General features: G+C 41.2%; 2 protein-coding genes across 3 annotated transcripts in view; one reads left to right on the top strand and one right to left on the bottom strand.

Annotated features, from left to right (window-relative positions):
- The window catches only part of arsh (arylsulfatase H), a 208,697-nt gene extending 197,882 nt beyond the window's left edge, over window positions 1-10,815 (top strand). The window contains exon 12 of the transcript XR_009927057.1: window positions 10,803-10,815. The gene's annotated coding sequence lies outside the window, so the exon portion shown is untranslated. The remainder of the gene's footprint in view (window positions 1-10,802) is intronic.
- The window catches only part of dip2a (disco-interacting protein 2 homolog A), an 88,211-nt gene that overhangs the window by 11,832 nt on the left and 60,422 nt on the right, over window positions 1-15,957 (bottom strand). The window contains exons 5-21 of one of the 2 annotated variants that reach the window (XM_062432289.1): window positions 14,327-14,608; window positions 12,391-12,528; window positions 11,190-11,231; window positions 8,775-8,894; window positions 7,147-7,344; window positions 6,831-6,922; window positions 6,264-6,374; window positions 5,077-5,200; window positions 4,886-4,995; window positions 4,602-4,704; window positions 3,928-3,992; window positions 3,353-3,446; window positions 2,709-2,828; window positions 2,440-2,554; window positions 1,678-1,817; window positions 1,003-1,139; window positions 534-614 (exon numbers count right to left, since the gene is read on the bottom strand). In XM_062432289.1, coding sequence (XP_062288273.1) covers window positions 534-614; window positions 1,003-1,139; window positions 1,678-1,817; window positions 2,440-2,554; window positions 2,709-2,828; window positions 3,353-3,446; window positions 3,928-3,992; window positions 4,602-4,704; window positions 4,886-4,995; window positions 5,077-5,200; window positions 6,264-6,374; window positions 6,831-6,922; window positions 7,147-7,344; window positions 8,775-8,894; window positions 11,190-11,231; window positions 12,391-12,528; window positions 14,327-14,608 — 2,072 coding nt within the window. The remainder of the gene's footprint in view (window positions 1-533; window positions 615-1,002; window positions 1,140-1,677; window positions 1,818-2,439; window positions 2,555-2,708; window positions 2,829-3,352; window positions 3,447-3,927; window positions 3,993-4,601; window positions 4,705-4,885; window positions 4,996-5,076; window positions 5,201-6,263; window positions 6,375-6,830; window positions 6,923-7,146; window positions 7,345-8,774; window positions 8,895-11,189; window positions 11,232-12,390; window positions 12,529-14,326; window positions 14,609-15,957) is intronic. The other variant, XM_062432290.1, reaches the window with a different exon arrangement.

Here is a 15,957-nt window from a genome sequence, read left to right as displayed (position 1 = left end):
TTATTGACAGTCTTTGAAACAATAGTATGCTCTGCTGAAAAGGAAGGCCGTGGATTATGTTAACTCTGTGGAACACTGTTTCTGGAAAGAAACACAGCTTTTCAATTACCCATAAACATATGTGAGAAAATACGTTTTTGTGATTTAGGTCGGCTGACTTGACTAGATGGTAAAACTACTGAATTAATTCAGGTTTCCTCTAAATTCTTTCTCTTACTAAACTATCACTTTATTCACTCACAACCAGAACCACCAAATTCAGCCAGGTACTTTAAAAGGTTGTTGAGTCTTTCTGGCAAAAGTACGAAATTATTAACTGAAATAGAGCAGGTTGAGTAACATCGAGGATATGCATATTCATGATGAGTATTTAAGTATTTGAGTATTTGAGGTTTGAGCATGTCCTTAAGCAGCCTGTTAAAAGCTACAACATATCACAACCAGGAAGCTGGGAAGAATTGACACTTATAAGACAGAGCTCTAAGACATCCAGAAATGAAAGTTACAGGACTGATTAATGAGGTGGAACTTACTGGTCCCACAAAGCCCAGCAGTGAGGTCCTGCTGAAGGGTCTGTCACTAATGGGAAGCCCAGATGATGTTACTGGGATGGTCTGCAACAAGACACAACAATGTTAAAAACACATATGCATGTAGGAAGTACAAAGGATTTAACATTTTCTTTACTTTGAATAACAGTGCATGCAAAATGAAGTACATATAAGCTTTTGCAGTCCGCGTTCATTTAGCAAGAACTACAGTCTAGTGAGTGAGCTTAAATAAGATGATGACTGGAATAAAACATTTTCAGGTGGAACAGCACTAACTGGGATAAGTGGGAATTTGAGCGTTTTATACAAAATGATTTTGAAAATGTAACAATCAACTGATTTCTCACATCCTTGAGAAAAACAGAGCATAGATTTTGTGTAATTACTGTTATTACACAAAGACACATAAATACAGTGTTCAGAGAGATGATAGTACACTTGAAGCACTAACCTCAAAGTTGTTCTTGGTCATGCCTGGGAGGCCGTAATATGCTACACCAGTGCAACCTGAGCTCACACAGATTTCTCCAACCTCGTCTGTCTGACAAAGATAGGGTGTCCCCTCCACCCGCACCACACAAACCACAGCTAGAGTCACACAATGACAAAAGATTTCAACATCAGAACAATGTTACGTTATTAAAAATACATGTCTAAAGTGGTCTATTTACTCTCATTCAGATTGTTTCATTATTATTTTTTTAGGTCACGTCTACCAATGTTTTGTTGTTTAAATGGAATTTGATTTGAATTGAATTGTTACTATCTACACATAGAGGGATGTAAATGCATCTGAAAGTAGAAATATAGTTTATCTTTTCAGCCAGATTGCAAAAAGAAAAATAAAGAATAATAATAGTTTTATTTATAGAGCACTTTTCAAGCAATAAGCACAAAGTGCTTTTCAAATGAGAGGAAATTAAAAACACAAGAAGGACAATTGCAAGAGGTAAAATAATAAAACACAAACATACATATATGCATATAAATCTATACAAATTAAGAAACAAAAATCTCAATGACAGAAGAAAAAAGTTCAAAAAAAAAAAAAAAATCAAACAGCTCACAACCATCAGTAATGTAATCTATCATCGATGTAGTCTATGGTCAGAGCAGTGTACTGTACCTCCAGGCATGACTTGTCCCACATCCTGCACCGTGAGGACAGAGAGTTTCTCCTCTGTATCCACACGGATCACGCTGTGGCTCAGTCCACCCATAGACAGCACCGCTTTCCCTGGAGGAGGAACGCCCATTTCTGGAGGTCTGAGGGACACCAACATTATTACAGTTACACTTAAAGTACTACCGCACAGAATGACAATGAACCATTTCATTCACAGTTTGCAGATACCAACACTTCTTTTTGTTTTATTTCAAACATTTACACAGTTTCACAGTTTGTGTGACTATGATGCCAGGTCTTTTTGTTCTTTAAAAGGAAAAATGGCCATCCACTGCCTTAGTACCTTGTGTTTATCACAGCAGTACTGACACCTGAGAGGAGACAGACATGGTTTTGACAGATCATGATTACCATATTAATCTGTGAGACTGTGTACCTCCATTACAACATTTCTAGACTCTCACATATGTCTCAAAACAAATGGCATTACTTGTTTTAAAAACAGTGCTAGTTTGTCTATTTGAGGCATGTGTTTTTATTCCATCTGTCATAATAATCCCTCTCCATAACTATGCTTCATGATCAGCAGAAAGCTGTAAAATTGTACATTCTGTCTCTTTGTTAAAGAAGCACCAAATCTCCTTCATCTCCCTGCAGGATCCAGCTGATGTTGCAAATGCAGTGTGATATAACAGCACAGTGATGCAAAGCGGTGGCAGGCTGGTTGCTTTGTTTCAAACGGGTGCAGTAATAGCAGCTCACCTCCGGATGGCGACAGTCATGGCTTCTGAAGAGCTGGCACATGGACAGATCACCTCAGGTCGCAGCCCACGTGCCTGGAACACGTTGAGGAAGGCATCGCAGGAGGATATCGACCCTGTAGTAACACACACAACGATACACAGGACACAAACACACATACAGAGCCAATCAGCAACCGACACAAATGCATGATAATCTCTTGTAAGCCTGAGGGTTTTAATCAGATCAAACTTATGTTTTATTAAGTGAGAGTACTGTGGTGGACTCACATGGGTTGGCTCCATCGGCTACGATCAGCATGCGCAGTGAGCTCAAGCTGATGTCTCTCTGGTCTCTTTGAGCCAGCAGAGACCAGTGCATGTCCCTCGACTTCACCACTGCTACCCGCGCTGTGTAGCGGACACACAAACAGAGACATGTTACACGGAGTCAGCGAGACAGACTCACAATAGAGTCGTCCAATCAACACCTCTGTCGTCCAGCTTGACAGCCAATCACAGATCACAAAGCCTGACAGCAAATAGCAGCGCAGACTGACTCGGTTGCCAACAGGTGACTCAGCAGAGCTCGGACCAGTCAGGAGTAGAATGTTATTTAGCACGTCGGGCCTTCTGTCCTCGACTTCCATCGGGCCAATAAAACTGAGCCAGAAATCAATGAGTTCCACAAACTATTGGTCTAATCCATCCACCCCTGTGCAATGTGCAGTGAGAATCAAAACTGTTACATGAAACAGTCTCTTTCTGGCTGTCACTCTGGTCTTTTGCAACCTCACTGATACAGCAAAAAGTAGCACAATTTAGTTACAATTATGTGGTTGCACCCTGCACTGAATCATCTTTAATACGACTGAGATGCAGCAGACAGAGCAACATTGAAAAGTGGCAAAAGTCAAGTATGGAGCCTCCCTTACCTTTGTATGTGTGAACCTTCTGTATCCAGGACAGGGGGTTGACTTTCATCAGGGAGTAAGGGATGCTGATCACGTGCATACGATTCATGACGCTCTGTCATGAGAACAGACAAGCATCAGATAAGCACCAAAATGTATCAAAGTGTGTTACGACTACGTGATGTCACTGTAAACAAGCTACAAGATATGACAAGACTTTATCACTTTCTCCTGAAGTGTATAAAATATATGTGTGTTTGTGCTATGAAGTGTCATTTTAGGAATTCAAACATGCAAGTTATGTATGAGCTGTATGTAGATCCCCCTGCATGTTTGCTACTGGTTAATAAAAACTGGGTTAACCAAGTGTTAGAATAAGAAGTTTGAATTTACAGCTCTCAAAGTCTTGAGTTATGGGACAATGTTTCTGCCCATCAGGACTTTGTTAGCGTGAATTAATTTACATTCTGATTATGCCCTCAGAGGGAAAAAAGTCAGTCAAATAAATGTGACTTTTTATACGGAGTATAGATCTCTTCTATTTCTAATTATAAAACTATCCTTTCATCATTGCCAGAGGGGTTAAGACCACTCACAGTGAGAACACCATGCCATAATCCTGCTTCTCTCTTGAAATCCAGGACATTGGTGATGGTCTCAGCTGCAAATCAAAAAGGAGATATTGCAGTTAGGCGGGATTTTTAATGTAATATTCCTGTAATCACATATCATCCTGCTACTTTTCAGACAGCACAATTTTCATAAAAAGAGTCAATCCTGACCACAAGAGTATTGGACTGGAGTGGAGTAACAAACTAAGTTTCAGAAACAGACCTGGAGTATCTCTAGGGGCTGCTGGTGCAGTTAGAAGTTATTTAGAGCAAAACTGGGACACTCGAGGTGACGAGGTGCCTTTCTTTTTAAGCAGACCTGACCCAGGACTGATGCAAAGAAACACAAGCAGCTGAACAGTAGCATTTATCAAGCTAGACTGTAATTACACTCTAATGGGATCTGTGAGTAACGTGACAGGAAAAGTCTATAATATAATTGATTATAAAATGTGTGTTGTTATATAATCTTAAGTAAAAGAAGAAAAAGCCAAAAAGGCTCTCTTTCCGTTTCTCCCTCTCTTTAGAAAATGCACTCTACTGTAGCTCTCAAATTCACTAGGATATATTCATACTACCACCAGCTGAATGTTTTTGTCCATGACAATGCAAAATGAAGTATGGGTACTTGAAAAGTAAATGCAGAGTGTCCTGCTCACCCTCAGTGTAGCCGCAGGCTTGTGTGAGGGCATGACAGTGAGCCAGCATGGCTGAATGTGACACTGTGATCCCCATAGTGCTTCCCTCCTTGCTGGTTTTATACTGGATGTAAAACACACGCACACAACATTTGAACAGGGCTAGGGTACATAAATGAGATATAACTAGAGGAAACAGAATGGAGTCAAATGATTTTGTTAAAAAACATTAAAACATAGGTAAAAATATACATATTTGTTTTATCGTTAAAATCTACATTCTACATTCTTCAAATTGCTCTTACTTCTATGTAGGCTATGTCATTACTGGCTTCCCGTATTGGAGGATGCCAGTCTTTCGGAGGCTTCACAACATGTTTTCCATCTGTCACAAACCACAGCAACCGCGGCCAGCCTGCAGGGACAAAGATATTAAATCAGTTTGGACCATGTCAAACTATACAAACAGACAGAATGAAAATAAAACCAGCTGTACCTTTGAAAGTGGCAACCTCCCCTGTTTGTGCTTTGGGCAGGCCCTTCTGACAAGCGTCAGTGGTCAGTGCCAACGTGACTCCACAGCTGCCCAACAGAAAGCCAATCTGTTGACTTCCTGCATCCTAGAGGAGCAATGAAGATGAAAAAAAAATTAAGCTTGTACTGGCAAACTTTGGCAAACAGTTCTGTTGCACAACAGCTATTAACAATAAAATTAAAAACATAAAGGCTTTGAGAAAAAACGCTGTCAGGGAATGCAGGAACTGTAACAGTGAGAGAGAGAGAAGGACGATAAAGAAGATGAAACCTCAGAGCATTGTAGATCAAAGCAGCAGCAGGTGAGAAAGCAGAGTGATGGCTAATCACTATTAAAAACTCTGCTGCTGAGCATCAACGCCCGATTGGTGCAGGAATAAAAACCAAGTTCTGACACACACTCACTCATATTTGATTGGCTGCGCAAATTAGCTTGCAGCTACACTCATGCTGAGCAAAACATACTGTGCAGGAAAGCAAATAGAAAAAAGGAGATACGGGGTGGAAGGGGGAAAAAAATGGAAGGAAGAATAAGGATGAAAGAAGCGGAAAGGGAGAGGAGGATAGAAGACAAAGAAAGAAAGAAAAAGAGAGCAGGAAAAAATGAGTTGAGTTAGTTTCTGAGTCTCGAGAACAGTTGGCCTGTGATCTGATATTTTGACTGGAATTACACATAATTTCACCTCTCTCAAATCTCGTTAATTACACCACAGCGTCTGCCAACAACAGACAGTGTGCTTATAAAGAGCAATGAAGAACAGGCATTAATATTCAAACTCCGTGACTAATGTGTATGAATTTGGTCCAGTTTGAGCTGATGGATGTGCTGGAGACTCCAACACATTACAATGCACTGTAATTAGAATATTTAAGAGATAAAGCTGCTGCTGCACATATAGTCATGCAACGAATGACAACTAGATTACTACTATGAACTAAATGTTCTTAAGTACTATTCAGGGATATTAGAATAAATCCTTAACATCAACATTACAACAACATAACAACTCTTGTCCCCCCTTCAATCATTTAGGGGTTAAACGTCCAGTAGGGGTCACTCCTGTTCTTCACCCGTCTGTCTGCAGAACAGCAGAAAATGTCATTAACTCCATACTCTCCCTGGTGATTGCATTTTACAGTTGTCTTTACCTTTCTGGTCAGCGGCACTTCAATAGGCACAGGCACTAACTCTGCCAGGAGACAGCCGTAGAAGGCCACCATGAACATCACTGGGTCATTGTTGGGGAACACAAGTGCAACCTACAGATGATTCAGAGACACCACAGCTGTTACAGTATGTCATTGATTATTTGTTTTAATGGGTGTTTTTTTTCACAAGAAACATAGGGAATGCAAGGGGTAGCATGGACGAAACCTGAAACCAAACATTTGATTCTCCTCATTGTCATCGTGATTCTAAAAAGGCTCACTTGACAACAAAATGTTATTAAGTACAGTTAACGATTAACTCCCCCCCCCCCCCCCATTTCATTTTCAGTACTACCTCATGTTCAGAGAAATGCAGCCTTGGTAACTCTAAATTTTGCATTATTTACTATTGTTTTTTGAATACTAGTATTGAGGAACTGAGCTTAATCTTCTGTTTATTCTACATTTGCCGATTGTTTCAAAAGCATCAGTCAATCGCCTAAAATGCCACAAGGAATCTAACATGCAACTGACTGCTGTCAAACACAGTTTTATATCATGACTTACTCTATCTCCAGGCATAAGCAAAGGCTCATTTCTGGTGCTCAGCTTGTTAAGAAGAGTATAGGCCAGTTTCTGACTGCGGGTCCATAGTTTTCCTACAGAGGTGAACACACACATATACATATTCACACAAATATTTCATGTGATTTACAAACTGACAGCGGGTTACAGAATAAGTTGCGCAGAGACAAACACAGACACGTCCCTATCCATTATCTGGATGGAAAAAACAAACAAGGAGTGGATGAAAAGAGGTAATTTATTGTTTTAACCATCTACATAATTCATTCTGGGCTAATCTTCACTGGTTGATACTTACCGTAGGTGAGTGTGTAGACGGGCTTGCCAGCATTGTCAAGTGCCGTCAGACAGGGGCTCTTAGGCTGTGTGGTGCCCCACCGTTGTAAGGCTGCTGGCAAGGAGGGAGGCCAGTTGGTGACCACCCCGAGAGGCTCTCCTTTCAGGGGACTCATTTGCTGGCCTTCTGGCTTTGGCTGGTTGGGATCAGGCTGCTGGACTAAATAGGAAAAGAGAATAGGACATCAGTCTGAGGCTGGTTCAGTAGGCAATATTGTCAGGAGATAGTTCTGCTTTTTCAAAGCGGTTTTGATAATGGTCTTAGAGAGTGCTGTCTAACATATTGGTCCTAAATCTCCCATAGGTGTTCAGTTAGATCTGATGACAGCAAAGGCCATAGCACAGGACCCATATCATTTTCATCATCAAATCATTCAGTGACCCCTTGTGCCTGATGGATGGGGGTATTGTCATCCTTGAAGATATGACCACCATCGTGATAGAAATGATTCATCACAGGATAAAGTTGATCACTCAGAACAACTATCTATTGATTTGCAGTAACCCGGACAAGTGGATCCAAACCTGGCCAGAAAATGCCCCCCACAGCATAACAGAGCCACTGGATCCCTTCACTATAGGGGGTCAAGCATTCAGACCTGTACCAGTTTTCCTGAAATGGTAAATTTGTGAATTGTACAACTCTCTTAAACGAAGGCTCAGGAGTAAAGGGAGTTGGGATTGCAAGACAATGAGATAGGGGTGATAGAGGATTAAAGGTGAGGTCTATTCTCCTTATCAGTTTAGTGCTGTTTAGTGCTCCTGAGAAACTCAGTCCTATCTGTCTCAAGGGAGCTACTGCTACTAGTTTTCTCCCTTCATCCACCTACTTGCACTTTGATTTTACTTCCATCTCTCCATCAATATTCTCCCCTCACACCTCCCTCTTCAACGGTAACTCTCTGACAAGTGGCATTCAGAATTGTTTATCTGAGCTGGTTACGCGAATCCCCGCCAAATAAAACACCCCTATCAGGAGCACATAGTGTTCAGCCTGCTCCCATTTCAGTGCTGTGTGTTCTTCTGCCTTAAACCATGCAGACCACTGAGGCTTGCTGTGCCACAGAATCTTTGCCAGAGTCAGGGAGGCTTTACAATTACCTGCTGATGTATTGCTATTCCTGTTGGGGTTTTTATTCATTTGGACAGTGTTTATTCAGCCTGGCAGAGTACCACCCAAAACCCACGATGGGCTGGTTGGATTGGAGGAAATGGTTAGGCAGGGCTGGTCCACAATGTGTTTCTGTACCTAGTTTCCCCCAACCACTCCTTTAGCACACCTGGTGGTCTCCGCTCCACAAAGAGATAAAACAACAATCAATGATCTAAAAGTGTACATTGACTGTTTACTTGTGAGGCGTGGTGAGGTAAGAGTGACAATTTAACGCAACAAAAATAATTTGATAAATAACCAAGACTAGAGCTTGAAAACTCATCAGGAAATCTAAAAACTCCGCTGCCCTACCCAGGCATATTCGTGTCAAATTCACCTCTGACCAGTATGTTGATCAGGATGCTTTTTATGATTTCTTGTTTTAATAGGAGCTTAGTTCCTAATAAAATAATGTAGTTACTTTCAGGCTAGCTTACCATCCAAAAGCTCCTCAAAGTCGTCAACAAAGAACTCTCGCAACGGTGGCCGCTTTGGTCTTTTAAGAGTGTTGAGCAGCTGCTGGATTTTGGAGGAGACACGACTGTTTACTGGAACACCTACACAATGAGAAGGGAAGGGAGAAAAAAAGGGTAGGGTGGAAATAAACATGGCAAGACAAAGATATGGAGAGAAATACAGACAGGTAAAGGAAGAATATGGTAGTGGAAATAGATGTAATGGATCAGGGAGGGACATGGAGGAGGTGGGATGGGAGACAAGTTGAGAAAGACAGATTGATTGAGAGGTTGATCAGATGGTGAGGGGAGGACATATGAGAGAAGAAAAGAGAAAAAAGGTCAGTACAAATTTCTAATAGTACATAGAGGACAACCAGCTGTCAATCACAGAGAGGCAAAACAAAAAAATAGCGACCCTAGTCACCTGAAGGTCAAAAGTTAGTCTTTCAGTCAACAAACTCTATAGAATCACTGATGAACCTTACAGGCTAAATAAATCAGAAAATGAGGAGCTGTCTGCTGCCTAGCAACAAAGATGTCCCCTCAGCAGCAAGTGATTCATGATGAGGTGTCTCAAAAAAAATTGCTGTTTCACATATGCTCTGCTCCAAATTCATAACTGTGGGAGGCATACATATAAGAAAACAACACCTATACCTGAGTAAAGTCAAAACATACGTAAATCAACTGACATGTATAATTTGATCTTTAACTTGAACTGAGCTGAACTTTGCACAAGACAGCTGAACCAGAATATACTCAAAAAGCGTCATCGCAGAGACACGGACCGTTGCAAAGACAAAACAACGTGAATAAAAGGAACAGGAGAGGAGAACAAAGAGAAATACTTTGAGTGAGAGGAGAGGGGATGTGTCCAGTCAGATTTTCCTCACATGTTAAAAAGGGGTATTTGCAGACTATAATTGGAGATCACTTCCTCTATATGAATTCATACTCAGTTTGGGGGGGGGGCGGGGGGCTGTGTCAGACATTCCAGACAGCCACAGGAGACGAAGGCCACAGCTGCACACAGCTTGCCTGATGTATCTTTCTATAATAAACCTGGCTCAGAGAGACTCTGCCGCCTCGTGTAAAGACAGATGTACTGGGAGTGGACGTGTGGGTTTCAGCTCAGCACCTGATGGGCCAATTAGAAAGCCCCTGACACACAGGAAAACATCTGAGGGGCCCTGAACCCCCACCCACTCAATAGCCTTGATCGTGAATATCACAGCATGGCAGGATCTGCTTGTGATGATGACTATAATTAACATATTCATGGTTTTATTATTTATCCATCCACAGTATTAAATTACTGAAGCAAACTGGTTTTATTTGGAGGGAAAAATGCAACAATATGTATTCGCAATAAAATGTATATGCAGTAATCAACTACATATAAACAGAGCATAACAAACATGGAGACAAAGCCTGATTTTATTCTATATATTTCAAACTGTCAAAACATCCCATGAAAAGGCCAAACCCAAAAGTACATAATAATCTGGACATTTCCTGACCAGCCTACCTGTCCCACTCATTCCTCCTAAATATGCGTATTTCAGATACGTAGTTTCATTTCAAGAGGCCAGCTATTTTCTTAAAACAGCTGGGTAATGTAGTGTTTAATCACATGTTACTCAGAACAAGGGGAAAAAGTGCATCTGTTGCCATGTATTGTGGTAACAAGGAACTTGTGAACTAGTGCGGCTCACTGTTTTAATAGTTTTGGACAAACTAAGGGTCTATGGCACAGACGAAAAAAGCAACACCTGGCTTTGGCAACACAGGCAATACTTGTTAATAGGATAAATTAATTGCTGTCAGTTTTTGACAATAAGAAAAACAGAATATTTCACTAAAGATCCTTCTGAACAGTGGATGTCTTCATTTGTTTTTTTCAGATGGCACACACCAAATCTCAACTTCACATCAACCATCTTTTTTTAGGCGCAATAGGATATTTCCCCTTCCAACTATGTGTTGGTATTAAAATGGCACAAACAGGAAAAAAAATGTCACCATGCTAATTATTCATAACCTCGAATGAACAGTAGAAAGGCTTTTTCACACTATCTGCTTCAACATGATCTATTCAGGCAGCATGTAGGTTAGACATTGCTTGAAGACGCTACAAATGCTAAAAGCCTGTGCAAGATACTCAACTACACAAACACACACAGTCGCACGCAGGAATCTAATGACTGACTTCACACTGTAGCTTGGCGTACATTTTTGGAACATACACACATACACACGCGCACGCTGTTTGGACAAATGCTAGACCTGACACTGGAGGCGAGGAGCAGAAACACAAATAAACAAACACGTGCGCAAGCAGCAGAGTGCACATACAGCAGACTGCCATAGAGATGAAGGAACAGTTATAAATACCATCCATTAAACTGAGGGATCCTTCACCTCTCCACTCACAGCCTGGAGGAAAGACACATCAGGAATGAATGAAAACAACCCAGCTAACTCTGTGTGTCTGATCATTTGTGTGTGTGTGAGAGAGAGAGAAATCTACCAAAAGCCAGATGTTATGTAAGAGAGGGCTTTTTTATCCTAAAGGATGTTTTGCTGGTTTCTGTTATTTTAGGCATTTATTTTTCATGTGACAAGAGTTGCATATAAGTCTTTAACGGTGTTGACATCCCTTAAAATTCTGTCCATTTTTATTTATGTGTCAGCTAGGTGGGCTGCCATTGCATTTATTAAGCAGTGAAAACCCAGATAACAGTTATATTCTTAATGACAGCGGATGAATGGCAGTAATGAGAGGTGTTGAGACTGTGCTCCAGTTTTCAGGCTGCTACCTTGTTAACATACTGGACATAAATTCAAAGCAGCATTTCAGCTCTGATGTTGAATGAGTGAAGATGCAAGGATGACAGAAACACGTTGAAACTGCTTTTATGGATTATGGATCAACCGCATTGTCATCTGTGGCAAATCTCTGCATTCGATTAACTTAGACTGTACAAATGTTAACATTCATCTTCTTTAGCAGGTTTCTCCGGTAATGTTTGTTAGATTTATATTACATGCACTGTAATGACACTATCCACGTTGTGCAATTGTCAACATCTGCAACGAGGTGCACACAAGACAGCACTGTTTGAATGATGAATGATGTTTGGAGGCTGTTCATTTTATGCACTGATTCACTAACAACATGGTGAGAACTGACACAAGACTCATTTATAATAATTTGGTATTCAGCTCATGACTGTTACTGTTTTTCAAATGTTTCTTTTTTAAAACTCAAGAGAAACAATGTTGTAAACAATTGTAAATGTCTATTTATCCAGAAAACAGGTAGGCAGTTCATGTTTTTTAGTTTCATTTCAGTTAATCACATACAAAACATTAAAATAGAGTCATGGTGATTTGGGAGTTTTTCCAGGGGTAGTGTAGAGTTGCAATGTTACCATGGCAACACAAGAGGGTCAGTCAGCAGCTTGTGCCAGTCTGACAGGCAGACTGACTCAGGAGTAGACAGAGGGACAGACAGCAGGGGAGAACGGAAAATGGGAGGTGACTTTGTTTCTGTGTGTGTGCGTGTGTGTGTGCGCACGTGCAGGAAACTCACCATCTGCAGTCTCCATGACGCTGGTGTGATGGTTGTGGCTGCGGGAGACGCCTCGCACCGAGGCCACCTGGGGCCGCTCTGCATGAAGCAAGGAGCGCTCTGACAGCCCTGTCACATCGGGGGGAGCTGTGTGGTTATCTGTGGTGGGTGGGGTTGTCGGGGGTTAAAAGGTCAAACGCAAGGCCTACTCAGGGCAGTTACCACAAAATAAAATCGACTTGATCCGTTAGCAAAAAAACTGAGCTTTTTTGTTTTCCATCTCTAGATGTGTCTAAATGCAGTGTGTATTTTTTTATAAGGATTTCACACTTAACCTCCATTTTAACCACCTGCTGTGATGATGAATGATTGTTTCTATTCAGCAGATACATTCCCATCAGCGAGTCAACGTGGGGCAAGACACCTTTGTAATATGAATAACTGGCAAGTCTGAGGATATTATGAAGCCCTTCATTTATACTCCTTTGTGTGCCCACCTGAACTTCCACAATTTAAACAATAGAATATTTTTTCATCCAGATCAGTAACCCTAGTGGGAAACCAAGACACCTGGCTACATGGGCAAATCCTTTTATAAAACTTGAAGGCAACAAGTGTCTGGTTTGTTTAATTTAGTTTAGATATGGTGTCGTGGGATTTAAAATGTAAAACAGTGACAGTGTTGTTAGAACCAAAACAATCACTGTGCACCCTGGAGAATTGTGTCCCACACGCCTAGTAACTTACACATGATGCACATATAATTTGAACATAGAGTGAGTGTATGATTTCAGAATGCCTCAGGTTATGTTTGTTTGTTCCCCCACTACAAAAAAATGTTACCCATGTATGATTCCGTACTTGTCTGAAGTGAACGACAGATACAGGATCAGAGTGTGACGGGTTCAGGAACAGGGTTATATAGGAGATTTATTTACAGCTCCATCCATTAAGCACCAGTCACTGCTGCTACTTTATGACAGCAACCTTGAGGGGAGACGGGCTGGACAGAAATCAGACAGCTCCATCCTAATAGGATATGGTTCTGCCAGCAACACGTACAGGCACACATGAACACACACACACACACGAGCAAGACACCTCTCACTTTAATGTTGCTGTTTGAGAGACGGATGAGATAAATCCACTGAATCTCATTAACTAGCTGGTGACACTCGCATGGCCACGTGGAATGAGGGGTTTCAAGGTGAAGTGGCTGTGAGCCCTTTCACATGACTGAATGACAGTGACATGGCAGACAGAGATGGCTAATTAGACAGACGTGAATTAAAATCTGTAGCTTGTTCTCTTTGTTTGGCCTCATCAGTGATTCTATGTATCCGGAGGGAGATAAGGCCTCGGCAGAAGTAGTTATGTAAGATATTGCTGTCTGTCTGCAACTGAGCTACATACAGTTGAAGGAAAACCAGCCTGAGCAACATAATACAGGTTCAGATGACAAAAAAATCTGATTGTCTAGTAATAATAGGATCTCTGAAACTTCTGCTGAAATCAGCAAATGTTAGGAGATGGAAATATTTTTTAAATCCATCTGCAGACTCTCTAAATCATATACAGTAAGTGTAGAGAGAGGAATTTAAAACCACAATTTGCAGGGGATTCTGCATGCTTGTTAAAAGACTGTGTGTGAATATAATTTTACCATGAAGGTTACCGCAATGAAACGTCTTCCACCAGCGCATGACAATTTTAAACATCTAATACTATTTTCCTTCTTTGCATGAAACGATTATCTCCTCGTAGTTTTATATCTTCCTACTACAGCTAACACCCCCGCTAGACATATCTTTACATTTTTTTACAGCAGTGCTTTTAACTTTGAGCAAAATTCTGTCCAAATGTATTCACCTCTGGGCTAGCTGGATGAGAGTACTGCATCGATTAAACAGGAAATCTGATTTGCGATAGCTTGTGAGACTGAGTGCGTGTCACTGACCTAGGTGGGTGTGTGCCATAAGGTCGGCCAGTGCAGAAGCTGCGGCGTTGGCGTTGAGGGCTGCGTGGGCAGTGCTGTTGGTGGTGGTGACAGATCTCCCTCCCGGGTGGGATGAGGTGGATGACGCGGAGGATGAGGTGGACGAACCCTGGATGACACGGTTAAACCAGTGCTCAACGGCTGGGTGGCCGTGGCCGTGGCCGTGGCCCTGGTAAGGCGTGGAGGTGGCCAGACGTCCCTGCCGGCGCAGCGAGCCCTCGTCTTCCGACGCTGAGGAGGTGTCTGTGTTTGACAGGTCAAGACAGGGCAGCGTCATAACACTGGACAACAACATGGGGATGTCTAATGTGTCACCAGGATTTAAAAAAAAAAAACCCATAAAAATCAAAACAAGATAGCAATGATAGATTTCTGCAGGACTTTGATGATATGCTGATGATAAATTATTCTACTTATACATACTCGAGAGAGAGTATATATAAGCCAGTGGAATGATCAGATGTTTTTGATGGAGATGATGATGAAGCTGTTAGGCTGAGGGAGGCTTTTTTAATGTTTTTTTATGTGGCTTCATTGGTAGAATATATCTTTGATATTTGACTGCTACACCAACAAACAGGCACACTGGCAAGAAGACCCACTGCAACTGTATGTGTACTATATATGAATGATAAAGTGTGATAGACTTTGACATCAGACAGTCCACAGTGTTTCATATTTGTAGACAAGGAGACGAGTGAGAATAAATTAGGTTCTGTGGGAAAACAAGAGGTTGGAGATTGTGTGTTTCTATACACTAGAGGTAGACAGAAAAAGGAATTGAACTAACAAAGGCAGCTTTTGAAGATAACTTATGGTATACACTTAGTTGTAGGACTACAATGGGTAAGGCTAGAAAAGATGATAAATCACAGTCCTAAAACATTGTTAAAAGACAAAATGTGTTTCTATTTACATATCTGGGCATTTACATTTTACCAGATACTGGTATCCCTGCTTTAGAGTACTGCTGTAAAAATACAGACATACAGTGCTTTTATGCTTAAGAAAAAAACATATACATAATACATAAAGAAACTGAAATATTCTAACCATATTTCATGCCTAATGCTGATGTAAAAGAAACCCTTGCTGGTTGTAATGTATGCTCAAGTTATTAGGCTTTGGACTAAAACCAAGCCACTTTACCATCTCTCCCTTGAGGCAAGTGTGAGCAGTTGGTCACAGCGAAAAACAGCCTAAAACAGGAACAACTTCAAAGCAAGGTAAAGATCATTCAAAATTAACATTCTCCACCTCATCTGCCAAGCTCGCAGAAACGTTTGTTCTTTCAACAGGATCATTGAAGTTGCAAAAGAGCAGGCCAGTGTGAGATTTGTATTCTGCAGAGGAGCTGAGTGCAATGAAAGAGCTAAAAGAGCCCAGGCATCACCCGTTTGAGAAAGCGAAAAATTCAAGTTATTAACAAAAACTGTTTTCTGTATCACCAAGGTAGGTCACTCGTTACACCGTTATTTGGACAGAACTCAAACACACGTCTCAGAATATTAAACTAAAGTATCTGGGAATACTGTACAGAACAAAAGCCTTATTAACATGAGAAACCAAAGTAACTCCACTGAGATAATGAG

The sequence above is a fragment of the Scomber scombrus genome, chromosome 13, assembly GCF_963691925.1.
Source record: "Scomber scombrus chromosome 13, fScoSco1.1, whole genome shotgun sequence".
In the NCBI taxonomy this organism is placed as follows: domain Eukaryota; kingdom Metazoa; phylum Chordata; class Actinopteri; order Scombriformes; family Scombridae; genus Scomber; species Scomber scombrus.
This window is presented reverse-complemented; position numbering and strand designations above follow the sequence as displayed.